The 16,864-nt window shown below is 35.7% G+C and overlaps 1 protein-coding gene across 1 annotated transcript in view; it reads left to right on the top strand.

Moving 5' to 3' along the window:
* The window catches only part of RNF13 (ring finger protein 13), a 140,006-nt gene that overhangs the window by 52,419 nt on the left and 70,723 nt on the right, over positions 1 to 16,864 (top strand). Inside the window, exon 4 of the mRNA XM_023508278.1 lies at positions 6,654 to 6,784. Within this exon, the coding sequence (XP_023364046.1) occupies positions 6,654 to 6,784 (131 nt within the window). The remainder of the gene's footprint in view (positions 1 to 6,653; positions 6,785 to 16,864) is intronic.

The raw sequence follows: 16,864 nt of genomic DNA, 5'->3' as shown, positions 1-16,864 counted from the left end.
GGCTGGCGCCTTAGCCGTTGAGCCACAGGTGCTGAGCCTGTTTCTGAACTCTTGCTATCAAAGATTTTGTTAAGAGTTATGTAAGTCATTAACACATTTAAAATTTTTATCTTTAGAGGATTTGTCAAGTACCATAGGTGATAAATTATGCATAAGTATGCTTTACTCGGTTGTATTGATTATGTGGCAATTGTAAAGGATATGTATTGCCGGTCTAAGCACAATCTATTTAGAATTCTTCTTTTTCGAGAAACTGTCTTATATGTAGCAAATCCGGTTGGCTCAGTGTTTAGATTGGAATGGTAAAGCCTGATGGGATTTTTTTTTTAAGATTGATGACAAGGTGGTTGTGATAATGTGACATCTGACATATAGTATTAATTAAAAGGCAGTGTCCTCCAGAAGGCAGAGTCATTTTGATTTTAGGAATGAAGGAAGCATTATCTGTGTGTGCTGATGAGAAGCATATTAGCACGTAGCCCTTTCTTCATAGAGCTTGAATATCGTAAAATCAAAATCCTGACAAACCACTAAGGTGTCAAGTAAAAGGAAACTGAAAGCCATGGTCTTTGAATTTTTTTTTTTTTACCAATTATGTTGTTATCTTTAAGAACTAAATTTAACAATAGAAAGATAAAAAGAATGTCAATCAGGTCTTTTATGAGTTCCTTTTGATTAAATATTTCTATATCAGTTTGACTAAAAAGGAAATTATTTATCTTACTTCCTAACTTTATTCTGGTCACTATGATTTGTTACCCTTTCTCCTTTTATCCTTTCAATGCCAAGATCACTAGCAAACTATTTCTGCAAATTATTTTGAAGTAATAAACTTTGGGAGATGATTTTGTTAATTTACGTGTAGATGAAATGCTACTTGCAGTCAGGTTAATCTTATTCGCATTATATAAAAAAAAGGAATAGCCCAAGTGTCCATCAGTGGATGAGTGGATAAAGAAAATGTGGTATGTATATACACAGTGGATAATTAATCAGCCATAAAAAGAATAAAGTAGTGTCGTTTGCAGCAGCATGGATGGAACTGGAGAGTGTTATGTTAGGTGAATTAAGCCAAACACAGAAAGACAAATCTCAGGTATTGTCCCTCATATATGGTAGCTAAACATTAAAATGATTGATTTCATAGAGATAGAAAGTAGAATGATGGTTTCCAGAGGCTGAAAAGGGCAGGGAGTAGTGTGGATAAAGTATGGATGGTTAATGGGTGCAAAAATGTAGTTAGATAAAATGAACAATATTTGATAGCACAACAAAATGCCTACAGTTAACAATAAGTTATACTTTAAAATAACTAAAAGAGTAGAATTATGCCAAGGAGTGACAAATGCTTAAGGTGGTAGCTACTCCAATTACCCTTATTTGATTAATACACATTGTATGCTTTATCAAAACATAACACAATAAGGTAATTAATCACATGTATGTCTTGTCAAAACATCATATCACATAATACAGCTATTATGTACCCATTAATTAAAATATAAATTAGTATAGGCACTATGGAAAACAGTATGGAGATTTTTCAAATTGCAAATACAACTGTCATATAATTTACTAATCCCACTATGGGAATTTATCCAAAAGAAAAGAAATCAATTTATCAAAGGGCTATCTCTACTCCCATATTTATTGTAGCCCAATTTACAGTAGCAAAGATACTTAGAATCAAGCCAAGTGTCTATCAGTGGATGACTAAATAAAGAGAATTGGTACATATATACAATGGAATATTATGTGGCCATGAAAAAGAATGAAATCATATCATTTGCAACAACATAGTTGGAACTGGTGGTTATTATATTAAGTGAAATAAGCCAGGCACAAAAAGACAAATATCATACATTCTCACATATAATAGCTAAAAAATGTTGGTCACATGGAGGTAGAAGAATAGACTGATGGATTCTAGAAACAGTTGGGAAGGGAGAAATCAGGAGAGTAATTATACTCGTTAATGGGTATAATTATGTAGTTCGTCAGAAGGAATAAGTTCTAATGTTTCATGTCAGAGTTAGGTAACAATTGTTAACAAATAAGTATTCTGTATGTCAAAATAGCTAAGAGAGAGGACTTAAAATGTACCAAACATGTAGAACTAGTAAACACTCAAGTGATGGATATCCTAAATACCTTGACATGATCATCATACATTGTACCCATAAATATATATAAATATAATGTCTAAAAATTAAAAATATAAAAAAAGTTAGAGGAAAAAGACAATATTTTAGCATTCTACTAAGTTGTTGATATAGATTCAGCTGTCTCACATTAGAAAAGCTGTAGTTGATAAAATCTGATTGATCATTTTAATTCTTTTTGGTCTATGGTCACATGTTAAACACAGAAAGATTCTGTGGACACCATCATCATTTGAAGTATTTGTATTCAATTGTAGGATCAGCTTCAATTGCCTTTTAGACAAATTTTCGGCTTGTTTATTTTCATTAGTGTCTTTCCTGCCACTTATTGCCCAATTTTTTTTTATTTAGGAGGCAGTACAGCATTGAGAACACCGGGTCTGGAGTTAGACTTCTGGGATCACATGCCTGCTGTGTATAACCTTATACAAATTAACCTTTTGGAGATTTAGTTTCCTTATCTGTAAAATGGGGGTCATATTAATAGACGCTACCTCACAAAGTTATTGCAGAAATTGACTGAATTAGTACATTTAAAGGGCATAATGCCTGACGCACAGTGCTGAGTGCCATGACTCAGCAAATACGAGACTTGTTAACTTCTTGCTATTACTATAGTTATTATTAATTCATAATTTCAGATACTCATTAACAAACACATTAACCACTTTTCTCCTCCTTTTCTCCCTTGCACTTTTATATTTTGCTAAAAGAAAGATGCTTTGTTATCTTGCCTTTGGCTTTTTTGTTGACAGTCAGTGTAAGCACAAGGCAAGGAAAGTCTGTTTTCAGCCCAGAAAAATCTTTTAAACAAGATCACTTTATCAATTTTTTTTGTCTTTATTAGCCAGTGTAATTTGTTAAGAAAAATAACTGTCTCTATAACATTTAGACTGAAATATGACATAGTTCTAAATGTCTTCTGAAGCATTAAAGCAAGATTATATTTACTGTGCTTTTTGTGTTTAGGTGATTTAACTATTGCAATTAAAATTTAGTAACCTTTAGCTAGGTGCAGCTTATGCCTGAAATCCCAGCACTTAGGGAGATCAAGGGGGGAGGATTGCTTGAGGTCAGGCGTTTGAGACCAGCCTGAACAAGAGTGAGACCCCATCTCTACAAAAAATAGAAAAGTTAGCTGGGTATGGTGGTTCTTACCTGTAGCACCAGCTACTTGGGGGCTGAGGGTCTGAGGCAGGATTGCTTGAACCCAGAAGTCTGATGTTGTAGGAACTATACAGGTAACAGACTGAAACCCAGTTTCAAAAAATAATAATAATAATTAGTAACCCAAACCACTTTGGAAAACTGCTTGGTAGTATTTATTAAAGTTGGTAAGTGTGTGACTCACCTTGTCTTGTGATTCCACTTCTGTGGATGTTTAATAGATCTGTGTACATATGTTCACAGAAAGACTCGTTTATTGTAATACTAGAACCTCCAGAGTTGACCACCTCTCCACATTGATTACCTCCTTAAGTTGATCTAGTTTTCATAGACCGGACGTGCAGCACATGTACGTTTCAGTACAGTAGGCCTAATTCCTTATGGCGATCACCTCTGTATGTGGACCAGTTTGTTGAAGTCCCTGGGGTAGTCAGCTTACAGAGATTCTACTGTATTTGTAATAGCCACCAGCTTGAAATCACCCAAATGCTTAAGACCAGTAGAATAAACTGTCCACATTGGAATACTATGTAGAAACGAAACTGAAAGATTTACAAAGTGTATCTCTGCAGTGTAGATGCTCAACAGCAAAGATGAATCTCACAAATACAGTACTGAGAGAAAGAGGTAGAAAAGAGCATTTATTATTTTGTATGGTTTTTGTGAAGTCTAAAATTAGGCAGAAGGAAATCTAACCCATTAACAGTTCTGTAGTGTCACTGGGGATGACGTTGGGGACTACTGACTGGCAGGAAGGATGGAGGGAGCTTGTCGAGTGCTGTTAGTTTAATGACTGACAGCTCATCAAACTGAAAATTGTGGATTTTTTTTGCACTTTGATTGATGTATATTACAGTCCTAAAAGCTTTTGTTTTTTTCCCAAGCAATGCATTTGTACATTGTAACCCCTGGCATTATAGATTTAATTATGTATTTGATGATACTGAGATGCCAGTTGATATGTACTACTATTTCCCAGCATCTCTATTTAATTCTCAAAAGGTTGCAACAAAAAAGAGAAGAAAGGTGATCATCTAGGTTTGGGCTTCCTGGGCATTGGTGGTTTTTTAGGCCTTCTGCATATTAGCATGAAATGCCCTGTCAGAGATAGAGATGGAGAGGATACTTGATTGCAGAACAGGTAATCGTTTAATAAGAAAGGTTTGGCCCCGGAGGGTGACACTGTGCACGCACCTCCTTGGCCACTCTTAATTTAGGGACCAGAGAATTCTGTCAAATCAGCAAAGTTCCTTATCCACTGGTAGACTTTATGGATGAAACTTTATACTTAGTTTTAAGTAACTCTGAAGAAAAGATAGGAATTAGTAAACTATTTTTGTAAGTGGTTTTTAGCATAATCCACAGGGAAGATAATATTTAATACTTTAAGAACTTTGTTTAAAGGTTTTACTCAATTTTCCATTAAGACAAAAAGGATTTTTTTTTTTACTTTTAACTTATGTGCACTTCATTTTTTATAAATTTTCTAAAGTTTAAAAATAATACATGTTCATTATCAATACAGAAATGATTAAAAAGCAAAAATCCTTTTTTCGTTTCGCTTGCAGACCCTTTTTTGTGTCTGTATACATATCATATCTCATTGATTCTACAGCACATTTTATTACCCCACACTTTAACATCTCTGAAATTGGGATGTGTCTTTAAATTGCTATCAGCCAGGGGGCATTCATGATGGAGTTATCATCACTTAGACATAGGAAATTTGATCGTAGACATATGCCATCTGATACCATATGGGTTGAGTTTAATTGCTGTTATGAGCATGTTGAAAAAGATTCCTTGCACTATGTGATTTGGCCTTAAAGAAGAAAGTTAGTGTATGCAGAAGGGCACAGAAGAGAGAACAGGGAGTAAATTTAACAAGAGGGAAAGAAAAACTTGTTGTTGGAAGACTGACTACAGTTTTATTTCCTTTCCAAGTAAGAACCAAGTGTTTTAAGGGATGAAAAAGAGGAACTATTCTATGAGTAAATGAAGGAGTGATGCATCTTATACACAGAATACATGCAGAAATATTCCCTCTCACAGGCCAGCCTGTGTAGTCCAAGGCAGGAGAAATTGCCAAACCCTGCAGAATAGATAGATGGTTGGTGTGTGTGACCAATTCAGGCACCAAGCAGAATTGTTGTTAAGGCATCGCGCCATAGCTTTAGTTGCTCATTTCTTTTTATAAATAAATTTGGTCATCTTTTTATGTGTTTATTCATATTTTTCCATCTGTTGAGATAATCATTTGGCTTTTCTCTTTTAATATATTCATTCATATAACATTTTATATTAATGTACTTTCTGTTGTCAAATCATCCCTCATTCCTGGGAATGCAACTTGATATTTTCTTTTTAAATTTATAGTTATCTCATGGACATGTCATCAATTTAGTGTAAATAGATCTACCTCATTTCTTTTAGTGGCTGCATTATTTTTCTGTTTTAGGAATATACTATAATTTTTAAATTGCTGCATTACTGGACTTTTAGTTTTTGCTATTAATAACAATTGCAAATTGCTACATACATGACTTTTAGTTTTTGTTATTAAAAACAATATAGCAGTGTCCATCTTCCCATTTATATTTTATATGTTTAAGCTAGTGTTTCTGTAGAATAAATTCCTAGAAATTTATTTGTTATGTGCACTTTTATTATTTGATAACATGAAAGAAAGTTAAAAGTTAATTTTTAAAAGTCATTTCCTTGGTTTAGAAATGTCAAATATTACTGCAAAATATACCATCATGTTAACAGTAGTTGCCTTGTGGTGATTGTCTTATGTGTGATTTTTTACAAAAAAAACTTTAATTCAAGAAAGACAAACTATTTTAAAAAAACAATGCTGGCCAGGTGCGGTGGTTCATACCTGTAATCCTAGCATACTGGGAAGCCAAGGCCTGTGGATTGCTTGAGCTCACGAGTTCAAGACCAGCCTGAGCCAAAGTGAGACCTCGTCTCTAAAACATAGCCGGGTGTTCTGGTGGGCCTCTGTATCCCAGCTACTCAGGAGGCTGAGGCAAGGGGATTGTTCAACCCCAAGAGTTTGAGGTTGCTGTGAGCTGTGATGCCATGGTACTTTACCAAGGGTGACAAAGTGAAACTCTGTCACAAACAAACAAAACAAAAACAAAAACTGAATGCTTATGAGCTTGAGAACTTCTGAGATCGGAAGCAATTATACTTGCCAGATAATACATCAAGCGTAATGCAAAACATATGAAACAAATCAGAAAGATGCTTGTAGAGGTAAGTGGCTTAAATTAATTCATTGAGTGTAAGAGAGATAATGTATTGCTAATTCTTTTCCAGGGCTTTTTGATTAATTCAAAACCAGAGAATGCCTGTGAACCTATAGTGCCTCCACCATTAAAAGACAATTCATCTGGAGCTTTCATCGTGTTAATTAGAAGACTTGATTGTAATTTTGATGTAAAGGTAGTGTTTCTTTTATTTTTTTGTTTACCATTTGTTTAGTCGATTTAAATTCTCCTTTGTTTCAGAAAAAGTTTGAAATTTAGTAAATGAACAAGTCGATGAGGATATAAATAACTATTATTGGTTCTAAGAATTTTTAGGTGCTTATTGGGCATTTTGAATTGTTTGTGATTTAACCTACTTTGGAGAAATAAACCGTAGTGGGACAAAGTTAACTTAGTTCCAAGAGAAATTTCAGTGTCAATGTAGCTTCTAGGTAGCTTCTAGAGTAGATGTAGGTATTGTATTGGTACTGGAAGGATCCAGGTATAAAACTACAGGCTGAAGTTAAGTTTCCATTTCTAGATCAGACCAAGATTCTGCCACTGGACAAAAATACTTTAATTATTTTATGTAAAATATATAATATTTTATCTAAAGTAGGTAACAAAATCATCAGTGAATTTATATTTATGGTTTTCTCTTTTAAAACTGTAGTATTATTACAAGTAATCCACCAATTCCTTTCCTGCCCAGAATAAATAAGCATGCAGGTGGCAGGAAAACTGGCTTGGCAAGGGTTTTTTAACCTGGCATTTCAGTAGTGAAAAAGTTCACCTGAGGACCTCCCTCACTATGTATCTCCACTGCTGCTCTAGAGGTGTGGTTTTTAAAGTCTATATAAATTTTGGTTGGACATGAAAGTGAAGTTTCAGTTGTCTCACGCTGGTAGAATTGCCAAAACCTACTCTATAGCTAGAAAGTTAGAAGAGGCCAGGCTTCAAAACTACCCAGTACCTGTGCGATGCTGTTTTCTTTTTTGTTTTAACTTTTACCTTTTTGTGTTTTGAAGCACAGCATACACAGTGAAAGTATCCATAATGTATACATGTGCAGTTTAAATAATAGAAAAATGAATACTTGTATACACACTGTATTAAAAGAGACTTGTTACTTTCAATTAAATTAATCAGACTACATTAACAACATTATTAGGTAATTCTTTATCTTTTAGATAAGGCTTCCATTTACAGATCTTGTTAAACTAATATCAATGTCTGATCTTAGGCACTTCCTAGTTTGACTATTTCTATATTGATTTCAAATGTTTTAAATGATGTTAAGTATACCATAAAGTGGCTCGGCGCCTGTGGCTCAAGCTGCTAAGGCGCCAGCCACATACACCTAAGGTGGCGGGTTCGAATCCCCAGCCCGGGCCTGCCAAACAACAATGATGGCTGCAACCATTGGGCGTTGTGGCGGGCGCCTGTGGTCTCAGCTACTTGGGAGGCTGAGGCAGGAGAGTCTCTTGAGCCCAGGATTTGGAGGTTGCTGTGAGCGTGATGCCATGGCACTCTGCCCAGGGGGATAGCTTGAGGCTCCATCTAAAAAAAAAAAAAAAAAGTATACCATGAAGTGATTGCTTATTAAAACCAATTTTTAGTGCTGTGTTGGAAAAAGCTTGTGATGTGAAAGTTTCTTCATAAGGCCAGAAGAAACCTCAGAAGTACTGAAATTTTCTATTTATTTATTGTAGATTCTTTTTACTCCCTATTAATGTTTTAATTTCTTCTGTTTGATCTTAGCTAAAAACCCATGGGTATGTCTTTTCTAACTTTAGCTTCTTGGAAGTAGAGTTTATATTTTATGCGGATCTTACGTGCTGAGCTTTTAGTACAGTGCCTAGAATGCTGGAAGCAACAGATAGTAAAGGAGTGTACTCAAAGATCTGTCACTAGGTGGCGCTGAACACAAAAATTCTTCTTATAATTTTCCATCACAGTTATTTTTCAAGTGCAACGCAAGTCTCTGTAAATACTATGAAATTCCTAGTAGGCTGATAACAATTACAGAGAGTTTTTCTTTTGTTGCGCAAAAAAATTCATCCAAAAGCTTTATTTTTGGCATTAGGTGATATTTTTAGTGGTAGGTGGGTTGAAATAGAGCCTCTGGTGTATTAGGATGTGAAATAATTGAGATTTGATTGGAACATGAATCCCTAACAGTATCCAAAAAATATGAACTTAGATTTGATCTTTCATTTTGACATAAACTTTAATACACAGAGGCAACCAGAGAATATTTTAGGAGTACCTTTTGTAGACTGACATTGCAATTGACCATTAAATATTTAGGTAGCTTTGAATTAAATATAGTTCATTAAAAAGTAAAGCTTATTTTATAAAAGAAGCTTTATTTCAAGCCAAGAGCAAGCATCAGAAGTAGTTGGACATAAAGGTTTTTCAGGTGTTCTTAATGTACTGGGAAAAAATTATTTTATTTTAATTTAATTTAATTCTGTTAAATTAATTGATTTTCTTTCTTTTTTTTGTTATTTTGTTTTTTGAGACAGAGTTTGTTGCCCTGGATAGAGTGCTGTGGTATCGTCACAGCAACCTCATACTCTTGGGTTAAAGCAATCCTCTTTCCTCAGCCTCCTAAGTAGCTGGGACTACAGGTGTCCGCCATGATGCCTAGTTTGTTTATTTTTAGTAGAGACGAGGTCTTTCTCTTACTCAGACTGGTCTCAAACTCCTGAGCTAAAGCAATACACCTGCCTCAGCCTCCTACCATGCTAGGATTACAGGCATGAGCCACGGTGCCTGGCCCAAATTAATTGATTTTCCTTTTTTTTTTTTTTGGCCGGGGCTGGGTTTGAACCTACCACCTCTGGCATATGGGGCCAGCGCCCTACCCTTTTGAGCCACAGGCACCGCCCATTGATTTTCATTTTATTATTTTTAGTACTAAACATGAGCCAGACACAGCATTAAACTTCATTGGAAATAGCCCCATTCAAGAACCTGGAAGCTAATGACTTTGACTTTGTAAAGGTATCTTGTAGAATATGAATGTTGCAGTATGTAGAAAGGCATCAGTCTCTTTTCTTACAATCTACAGAACATTAAGAATTTTCTATATGAGGGAGTTTCAAACCTTTTTGACTGCAGCTCACAGTAAGAAATTTGTTTTTACTTATGCCCCAGTGTGTGTACACAGCCTTACAATAAAGTTTCATGAAACAGTACTTATGTATGTTACCTATCCTGAAATACTTGAAATTAGTTTTTATTTAAAAAATAAAATTCAGTTGGGTTCACTAAACGATTTTACTGCCTAGTAGAAAGTCAAGACCTATAATTTGAAAAATGCTAATTTAGGCCAATCTTTTCTTTGTGTTGGTGTAAGTTGGCAGGGACACTAAAAAGTATGCTTTTGCCCCAACTGTTCTAAATTCAAAATTGTTTTTGTTTTTAATTTTACTGGTAAATTATGCCTTCCAATATTAAAAAAATCTCCTAGCCCATGTAACGTAGATTGACTTTAAAATGATGCCATTGAAACATAATATTCACTTTTAAGTTCCAATATTTTGGCTTCTGTTTTCTAGTATATTGTACTCAAAACAAGTTTCATACCACACAGAAGATTTTACCAGCCCCACCAAAAATATTTTCTAATGTAATAAATAAATTCAACTTACCTCTCAGCTTAAGTAAACATGTATAGTGGTAATATGTCAGGTAGAAAAAGGTCAACTGTTATGGAACATAACTTCTTCTAAGAGAAGGAAACATGCCTTTTTACCAACACAATAAATGTCACAAAGCTTCACCGTTAAAACTGTGTACTTTTTTTTTTATTGTTGGGGATTCATTGAGGGTACAGAGAACCAGGTTACCCTGATTGCACTTGTTAGGTGAAGTCCCTCTTACAATTGTGTCTAACCTGTGTACTTTTTATGACAGTTGTTTCTCTGAATTCTTACACAGTCTACTGGTAGTAAACACAGAGAGAGGAAGTCATATTCAGCACTAACATTAAGGAGGTCAAAGAATTACAATCTGTTGAAGCAAGTTCATGATGATCCCTGAGTAACTGGAAATAGTCAATCTCATTTGGTACCCTTTACTTAAAAAGTAGGGAAAGTGCACAATATAACTTTATTAGGAAAATTATTACCCACTGGACCACAGTAAATTTTTTTGCATGTTTTCTAGGAGGGGAACTAAGAAACAGATTTGAGGAAATTTCAGGTTTGAGGCTTAAATATTACTGGTTATCACTAGCTTAGCTGAGGTTTAGTTTAAACAACTATGTGAAAGATATTCTTCTAGGCTTCAGATATATACAAATAAAGTAGATTGTTCTTTTCCTTAAAGAACATAAAGTCTGGCACTCAAAATGCTCTAAATGCTATTTTATTAAATCTCTGTTTCTCAGCTCGATGCCTGTGGCTCAAGTGGCTAAAGTGCCAGCCACATACACCTAGGGTGGTGGGTTCGAATCCAGCCCGAGCCCACCAAACAACAATGATGGCTGCAACCAAAAAGTAGCCGGGCATTGTGGCAGGTGCCTGTGGTCCCAGCTAGTTGGGAGGCTGAGGCAGGAGACTTGCTTGAGCCTAGGAGCTGGAGGTTGCTGTGAGCTGTGATGCCATGGCACTCTACCCAGGGTGACATCTTGAGGCTCTGTCTCAAAAAAAAAAAAAAAATCTCTATTTCTTAAAGTAGAAACAGGTTTAGTTTTCTAGTAATTAATGTTTATACCAAGAAGATTGAAAAATACTTCGTTAATTTTTATAAATAAGACCCTAAATTTTTACAGAATAGGTCAGTATTTTGCTTTCCACTTAGATTTATTAAGTGTACCATGATTTTGTTTTTATTGTCTTTTTGAGAGTGTGATGAAATTATTTTTGCATTTATTTATTTTTTACTTCTATTTAGATAGTCTTACTATGTCACCCAGCTGGAATGGCATCCTCACAGCTCTCAGCAACCTTAAACTCCTGAGTTCAAGCAGTCCTCTTGCCTTACCCTCCCAAGTGGCTGGGACTATAGGCATGTATCACGTCTGGCTAATTTTTCTATTTTTTAGTGGAGATGGGGTCTCAGTCTTGCTCAGACTGGGCCCAAACTCCTGAGCTCAAGCAGTCCTCACCCCTAGCCTTGAAGATTTCTAGGATTCCAGGCATGGGCTTCCATACCCAGCCAGAAATTAGTCTGTATTTATATAATTTTATTAACGAACCAGGGAAGTGAAAAATTAATCTATTTAAAGTTTAATTACATGAAGCTGGCCTGATTAAAGTGTATCAGGTTGTTACAGTACCTGGTTAGGTATTAAAAAAATAATGCCTTTAAGACACAAGCTTGTGATTCATAACAAAGATGAATACCTAGGCATCCTGTTGAAGTCAAGCCATTGTTAGTAACTCCCAAGTGCTTTTTCTTAAACTATTTTAAGATAAGAGAAATTTAATGTTGATAAATATTATTGTCTAATAATATGTTGCAGATGTTTAAACTTTTTTTTTTTGCAGTTTTTGGCCGGGACTGGGTTTGAACCTGCCACTTCTGGCATATGGGGCTGGCACCCTACTCCTTTGAGCCACAGCGCTGTTCTAAACTTTTTTTTTTGAGGCAGAGTCTCATTGTGTTGCCCTGGGTAGAGTTGTGAGCTGCAACACCACAGCAACCTCAAACTCTTGGACTCAAGTGACTCTTGCCTCAGCCTCCTGTGTAGCTGGGACTACAGGTGCCTGCCACAACGCCCAGCTATTTTTAGAGATGGGGTCTTGCTCTGGCTCAGGCTGGTCTCAAACTACTGAGCTCAAGCAATCCACCTTCATCAGTCTCTCAGAGTGCTAGGATTATCGGCGTGAGCCACTGTACCTGGCCTTAAATTTCTTAATGATCTCTAAAATACCCAATAGCTGTTTTGTTTTTGACTATTTCTGGATCCAATTATCGATAAAATGTTGACTTTAGTTGCCTCTAGTCTATAGCAGTTCTTAATCCTTTCCCCCTACTTTTTCAACTTCTGCATTTCAGTTTAATAATTTTTATTGCTTTGTCTTCAGATTCACTGATCTTTTCTTCTATAATGTCTAACTTTCTTTTAAGTCCATCCAGTTAATTTTCCATATTGTATATTTTTTCTCTAGAAGTTTCATTTGAATCTTTTAAAATATGTGTGTATATCTTCCATTTCTGTGACCATTATGTTAATATTTTCCTTCGCATCCTTGAATATAATTTATAATTTTATGTATATTTACATTATATATAAATATATTGTTATTAGAATAAGTTATACTTTATAATTGCTGTTTTAAAATTCTTGTCTGCTAATTCTGCATCTGAATCTGCTTCTGTTGACTGATTTTCCTCCTAGTTACAGGTCACATTTTCATGCTTCTTTGATTGTCTAGTAATGTTTGATTGGGTGATGAACGTTGTGTTATTTTGTTGCATGTCTGGATTTTGTTGTGTTTTTAAAAAGATCATTTAATATTGTTTTGTCTGTTAGTTAAGTTACAGGTGGCTTGTTTTTATAGTTTGTTAAGTTGCTCAAGAGTAACTGTTACTCTAGCACTACTATTTTAGCTTTGTTAATAAGGTATGACCCTTCTAGGGTGTCCTTTGAATGCCGTGGATATTCAAGGAAATCTCTCCTCTCTGCTTAGAATCTGAACTTCTCCTGAGCTTATTTAAGCTCTGGGAATTGTTCATCTTAAGCTCCTAGTGAAGTTTTTTTGTCCAGGCTCATGGAGTCTCACCATAAACAATGCACCATCTTTGTATTTAGCCAAAGATCTAAGTGGACCCTATGCACATTTCTAAAAGTAATTTCTCTGCATAGCCCCATTTTCTGTAGTACTCTAACCTGCAAATCCAAATTTGAGCTACTTTAGTTTCCTAGAACTCAGATCTTTGTGTTCACAATTTTGTGAGATTGCTATATTCTGCATTGCTCTGCTGGCTGTGGTCCAGGTAGAAAACCAGGGCAATTGTGAAGATCACCTTGTTTTCATTTTCTTAGGAACCACAGTCCTGTTCTGACTATTCTATATTGAATGTAGTTGTTTCATAAATTTTGTCTAGTTTTCCAGTTGTTTATAAAAGGAAGGGAAATCCTTATCAGTTACTCTGTCATGACTGGATGCAAAAGTTTTCCCATCCTACGAGGGCTGACAAATAAGTTCACCACCTTATCCTAGAAAAAGTACTACATACCTCATTGCTGAATATCATTCAGTCACCTTTGACATTGGAAAGCTATGCACTGAAGCCATTGTCAAGTTCACCCTTCAGAATAATTTTGGAACACTTTTTCTGGAATGACCGTCAGAGCTCTCGTCATATTACTTTTGATGTCCTGAATGTCATTAAAATGTCTTTCTTTTGATATTTCCATTATCTTCGGGTAAATAAAAAACTCATAGGGGGCCAGATCATGTGAGTAGGGAGGCTGTTTCAATGCAGTTATTTGTTCACTGGCTAAAACTCCTTCACAGACAGGCAGTGCTACATTAGTTGTGGTGCAAGAGCTATGAGTTGTTAGCCAATATTTTCAGTTAAGATTTTCCTGACTCTTTCTCTATCATTATTTGCTTGGTCTGCTGTGATTCTCACAGTCATCTAATGGTTTTGATTCAACAATCTGACAAATGGTTGCAGTGTTTTCATCGCTTCTGCTCGTTAATGGCCACCCTGACTTCTTTTCATCAGTGACTCCTTCTCTCCCCTCAGAAAAATGTTCAGTCTGTTTATACCTGCACTTATCCCTGTAAACTTGGACTGGCATGCTTCTGATTTCACTTCCACTCTTGCCAAGTTTAACAAGACATTTAATGTTTATTCATTGCTCTAATTCAAGCTTTGCCAGTCTTGTGACAGCACATAAGAACACAACAACAATAACGAACAACACTCAGCAAGACACAACCACATGTTGACATGAAAATGGCTGTGGATACTCATGTATTAAGATTATGAAGCCTTACTGAGTTGTTTATGTGGTGTTACTACACACTATGCACATACACACTATGGCAAATTCATAAACTTAATTGTTAGACCTCATATGCTTATTTGTCTTCGTGACATTGATAGTTTAGAAGAGTCCAGGCCATTTGTTTTGTACCATGCCCCTTACAAATCTAAGGATGTGTGTGGTTGTTTCCTCGTGATTAGATTTAAGCTAAACAGTTTGGGAGGAATTCTATACATGAAATATCATGTTCTTCTTAATTTCACTTATGTCTATTCTTTCTTACATCATGCTATATTGATCACTTGCTTAGCTTTTGTAGATGGTTTTGAAATTGGGAAGCAGGAGTCTTTCAATTTTGTTCTTTGTTTTTCAAGATTCTATTGCCTGTTCTGAGTCTCTTGAATTTCCATATGAATTCTGTTATCAGCTTTACATTTCTGCCTCCAAAAAAAGAAAAGAAAAGAAAAGAAAAATTGAGATATTAATAGAGAGTTGAGTTGAAATTGCAGACCAATTGCCAGGCGCAGTGGCTCACACCTATAATCCCAGCACTGTGGGAGGCTGAGGCCGGAGGATTGCTTGAGCTCAGGAATTAGAGGCTTGTCTGAGTGAGAGTGAGAGTGAGACCCCAACTCATGAAAAAAATTGAAAAACCCAACTGGATGCCGCCAATGCCTATAATCCCAGTGGCTTTTGAGGCTGAGGCAGCAGGATGCCTATAGCCCAAGTCTAAGGTTGCAGTGATCTATGACACCATTGCACTCTGTTCAGGGCATAGGGTAGAACTCTGTCTCGACAAAAACAAAACAAAAACGAAAAAAGGCAACTGTGTGCATATACTCATCCCAACCCCCACTCCCCTTAAAAAAAAAAAAGAAAAGAAATTGCAGACCAATTAACAGAGTATTGCCATCTTTTTTTTTTTTTTGAGACAGAGTCTATGTTTCCCTTGGTAGAGTGCTGTAATATCAGCACCTCAAACTCTTGGGCTTAAGCAATTCTCTTGCCTCAGTGTCCTGAGTAGCTGGGACTACAGGCACCTGCCACAATGCTGGCTTTTTTTGAGATGAGGTCTCGTTCTTGCTCAGGCAGGTCTTGAACCTGTGAGCTCAGGTAATCCACTGGCCTCCTAAGTGCTGGGATTACAGGCATGAGCCACAGTGCCTGGTAGAGTATTGCCATTTTAACAATTTTAACTCTTCCAGTCTATAAACATGTCTTTCCATTTATGTAGCTCTTCTGTAATTTCTTGCAATCTTTTGTAATATATAACTGGTAGGCCTTGCACTTTTTATTAAATTTATTCTTAGGTGTTTTACTCTTTTTGCTGCTACTGGATATTTTCTTTTAATTTTATTTTGGATTGTTCATTGCTAGTGTGTAGAAAAGCAATTGATTTTTGTATATTGTATCTATGTCCTGCCACATTGCTAAACTGATTAGCAATTTATTTCTGAATTCTTAAAGTCATATATGTGTGTGTGTGTGTACATATATGTATGTGTATACATATACACATATATATGATAATATTTGCACATAGAGATAATTTTACTTTTTCCTTTCCAATCTTCATGTCATTTATTTCATTTTCTTGTCTGATTTTCCTCGCTAGAACCTCTTGTATAATACTGAATGAAGGTGTCAAGAGTGGAATTCTTATCTTTCTGATCTTAGATGGGGAAAGCATTTAGTTTTTCACCCAGAAGTATGTTAACTGTGGGTTTTGTAGACCTCGGGTTGAGGTCCCTTCTGTTTTTGTTTATTGAGTGCTTTTATGGTGAAAAGACATGATTTTGTCAAATGCATAGGGTTGATTGCATTCCATAAGTTTTGATATGTTTTCATTCATCTCAAACTCTTTTAAAATTTCCCTTGTGATTTATTTTTTGACTCATTGGTTATTTTGAAGTGTGTTACTTAATTTTGACGTATTTGTGAATTTCCCAGATTACTTTCTGATATTGATTTTGAATTTCATTCTGTTGTGGTTGGAAAATATAGTTTGTGTGATTTCAGTATTTTTAAAGTTAGCAAGCTTTGTTTTATGGCCTAACATAATCGATCCTAGAGAATATGCACCTGCAAAAAATGTTTATTCTGCTGTTTTTGGGTGGAATACACTATGGAGTTCTGTTGGGTGTGAATGATTTATACTGCTGCTCAAGTCTTTTGTTTCTTTATTGATTTTATGACTAGTTATTCTATCCTTTTTTTTTTTTGAGACAGGAGCCTCAAGCTGTCCCCCTGGGTAGAGTGCTATGGCATCTCAGCTCACAGCAACCTCCAACTCCTGGGCTCAAGCGAGGCTTCTGCCTTAGCCT

This window comes from Otolemur garnettii, unplaced genomic scaffold, assembly GCF_000181295.1.
Source record: "Otolemur garnettii isolate 467f Iridium unplaced genomic scaffold, OtoGar3 scaffold00236, whole genome shotgun sequence".
Lineage (NCBI taxonomy): Eukaryota > Metazoa > Chordata > Mammalia > Primates > Galagidae > Otolemur > Otolemur garnettii.
Note: the sequence above shows the minus strand (reverse complement) of the source record. Positions and strands in the feature narration are given on the sequence as shown.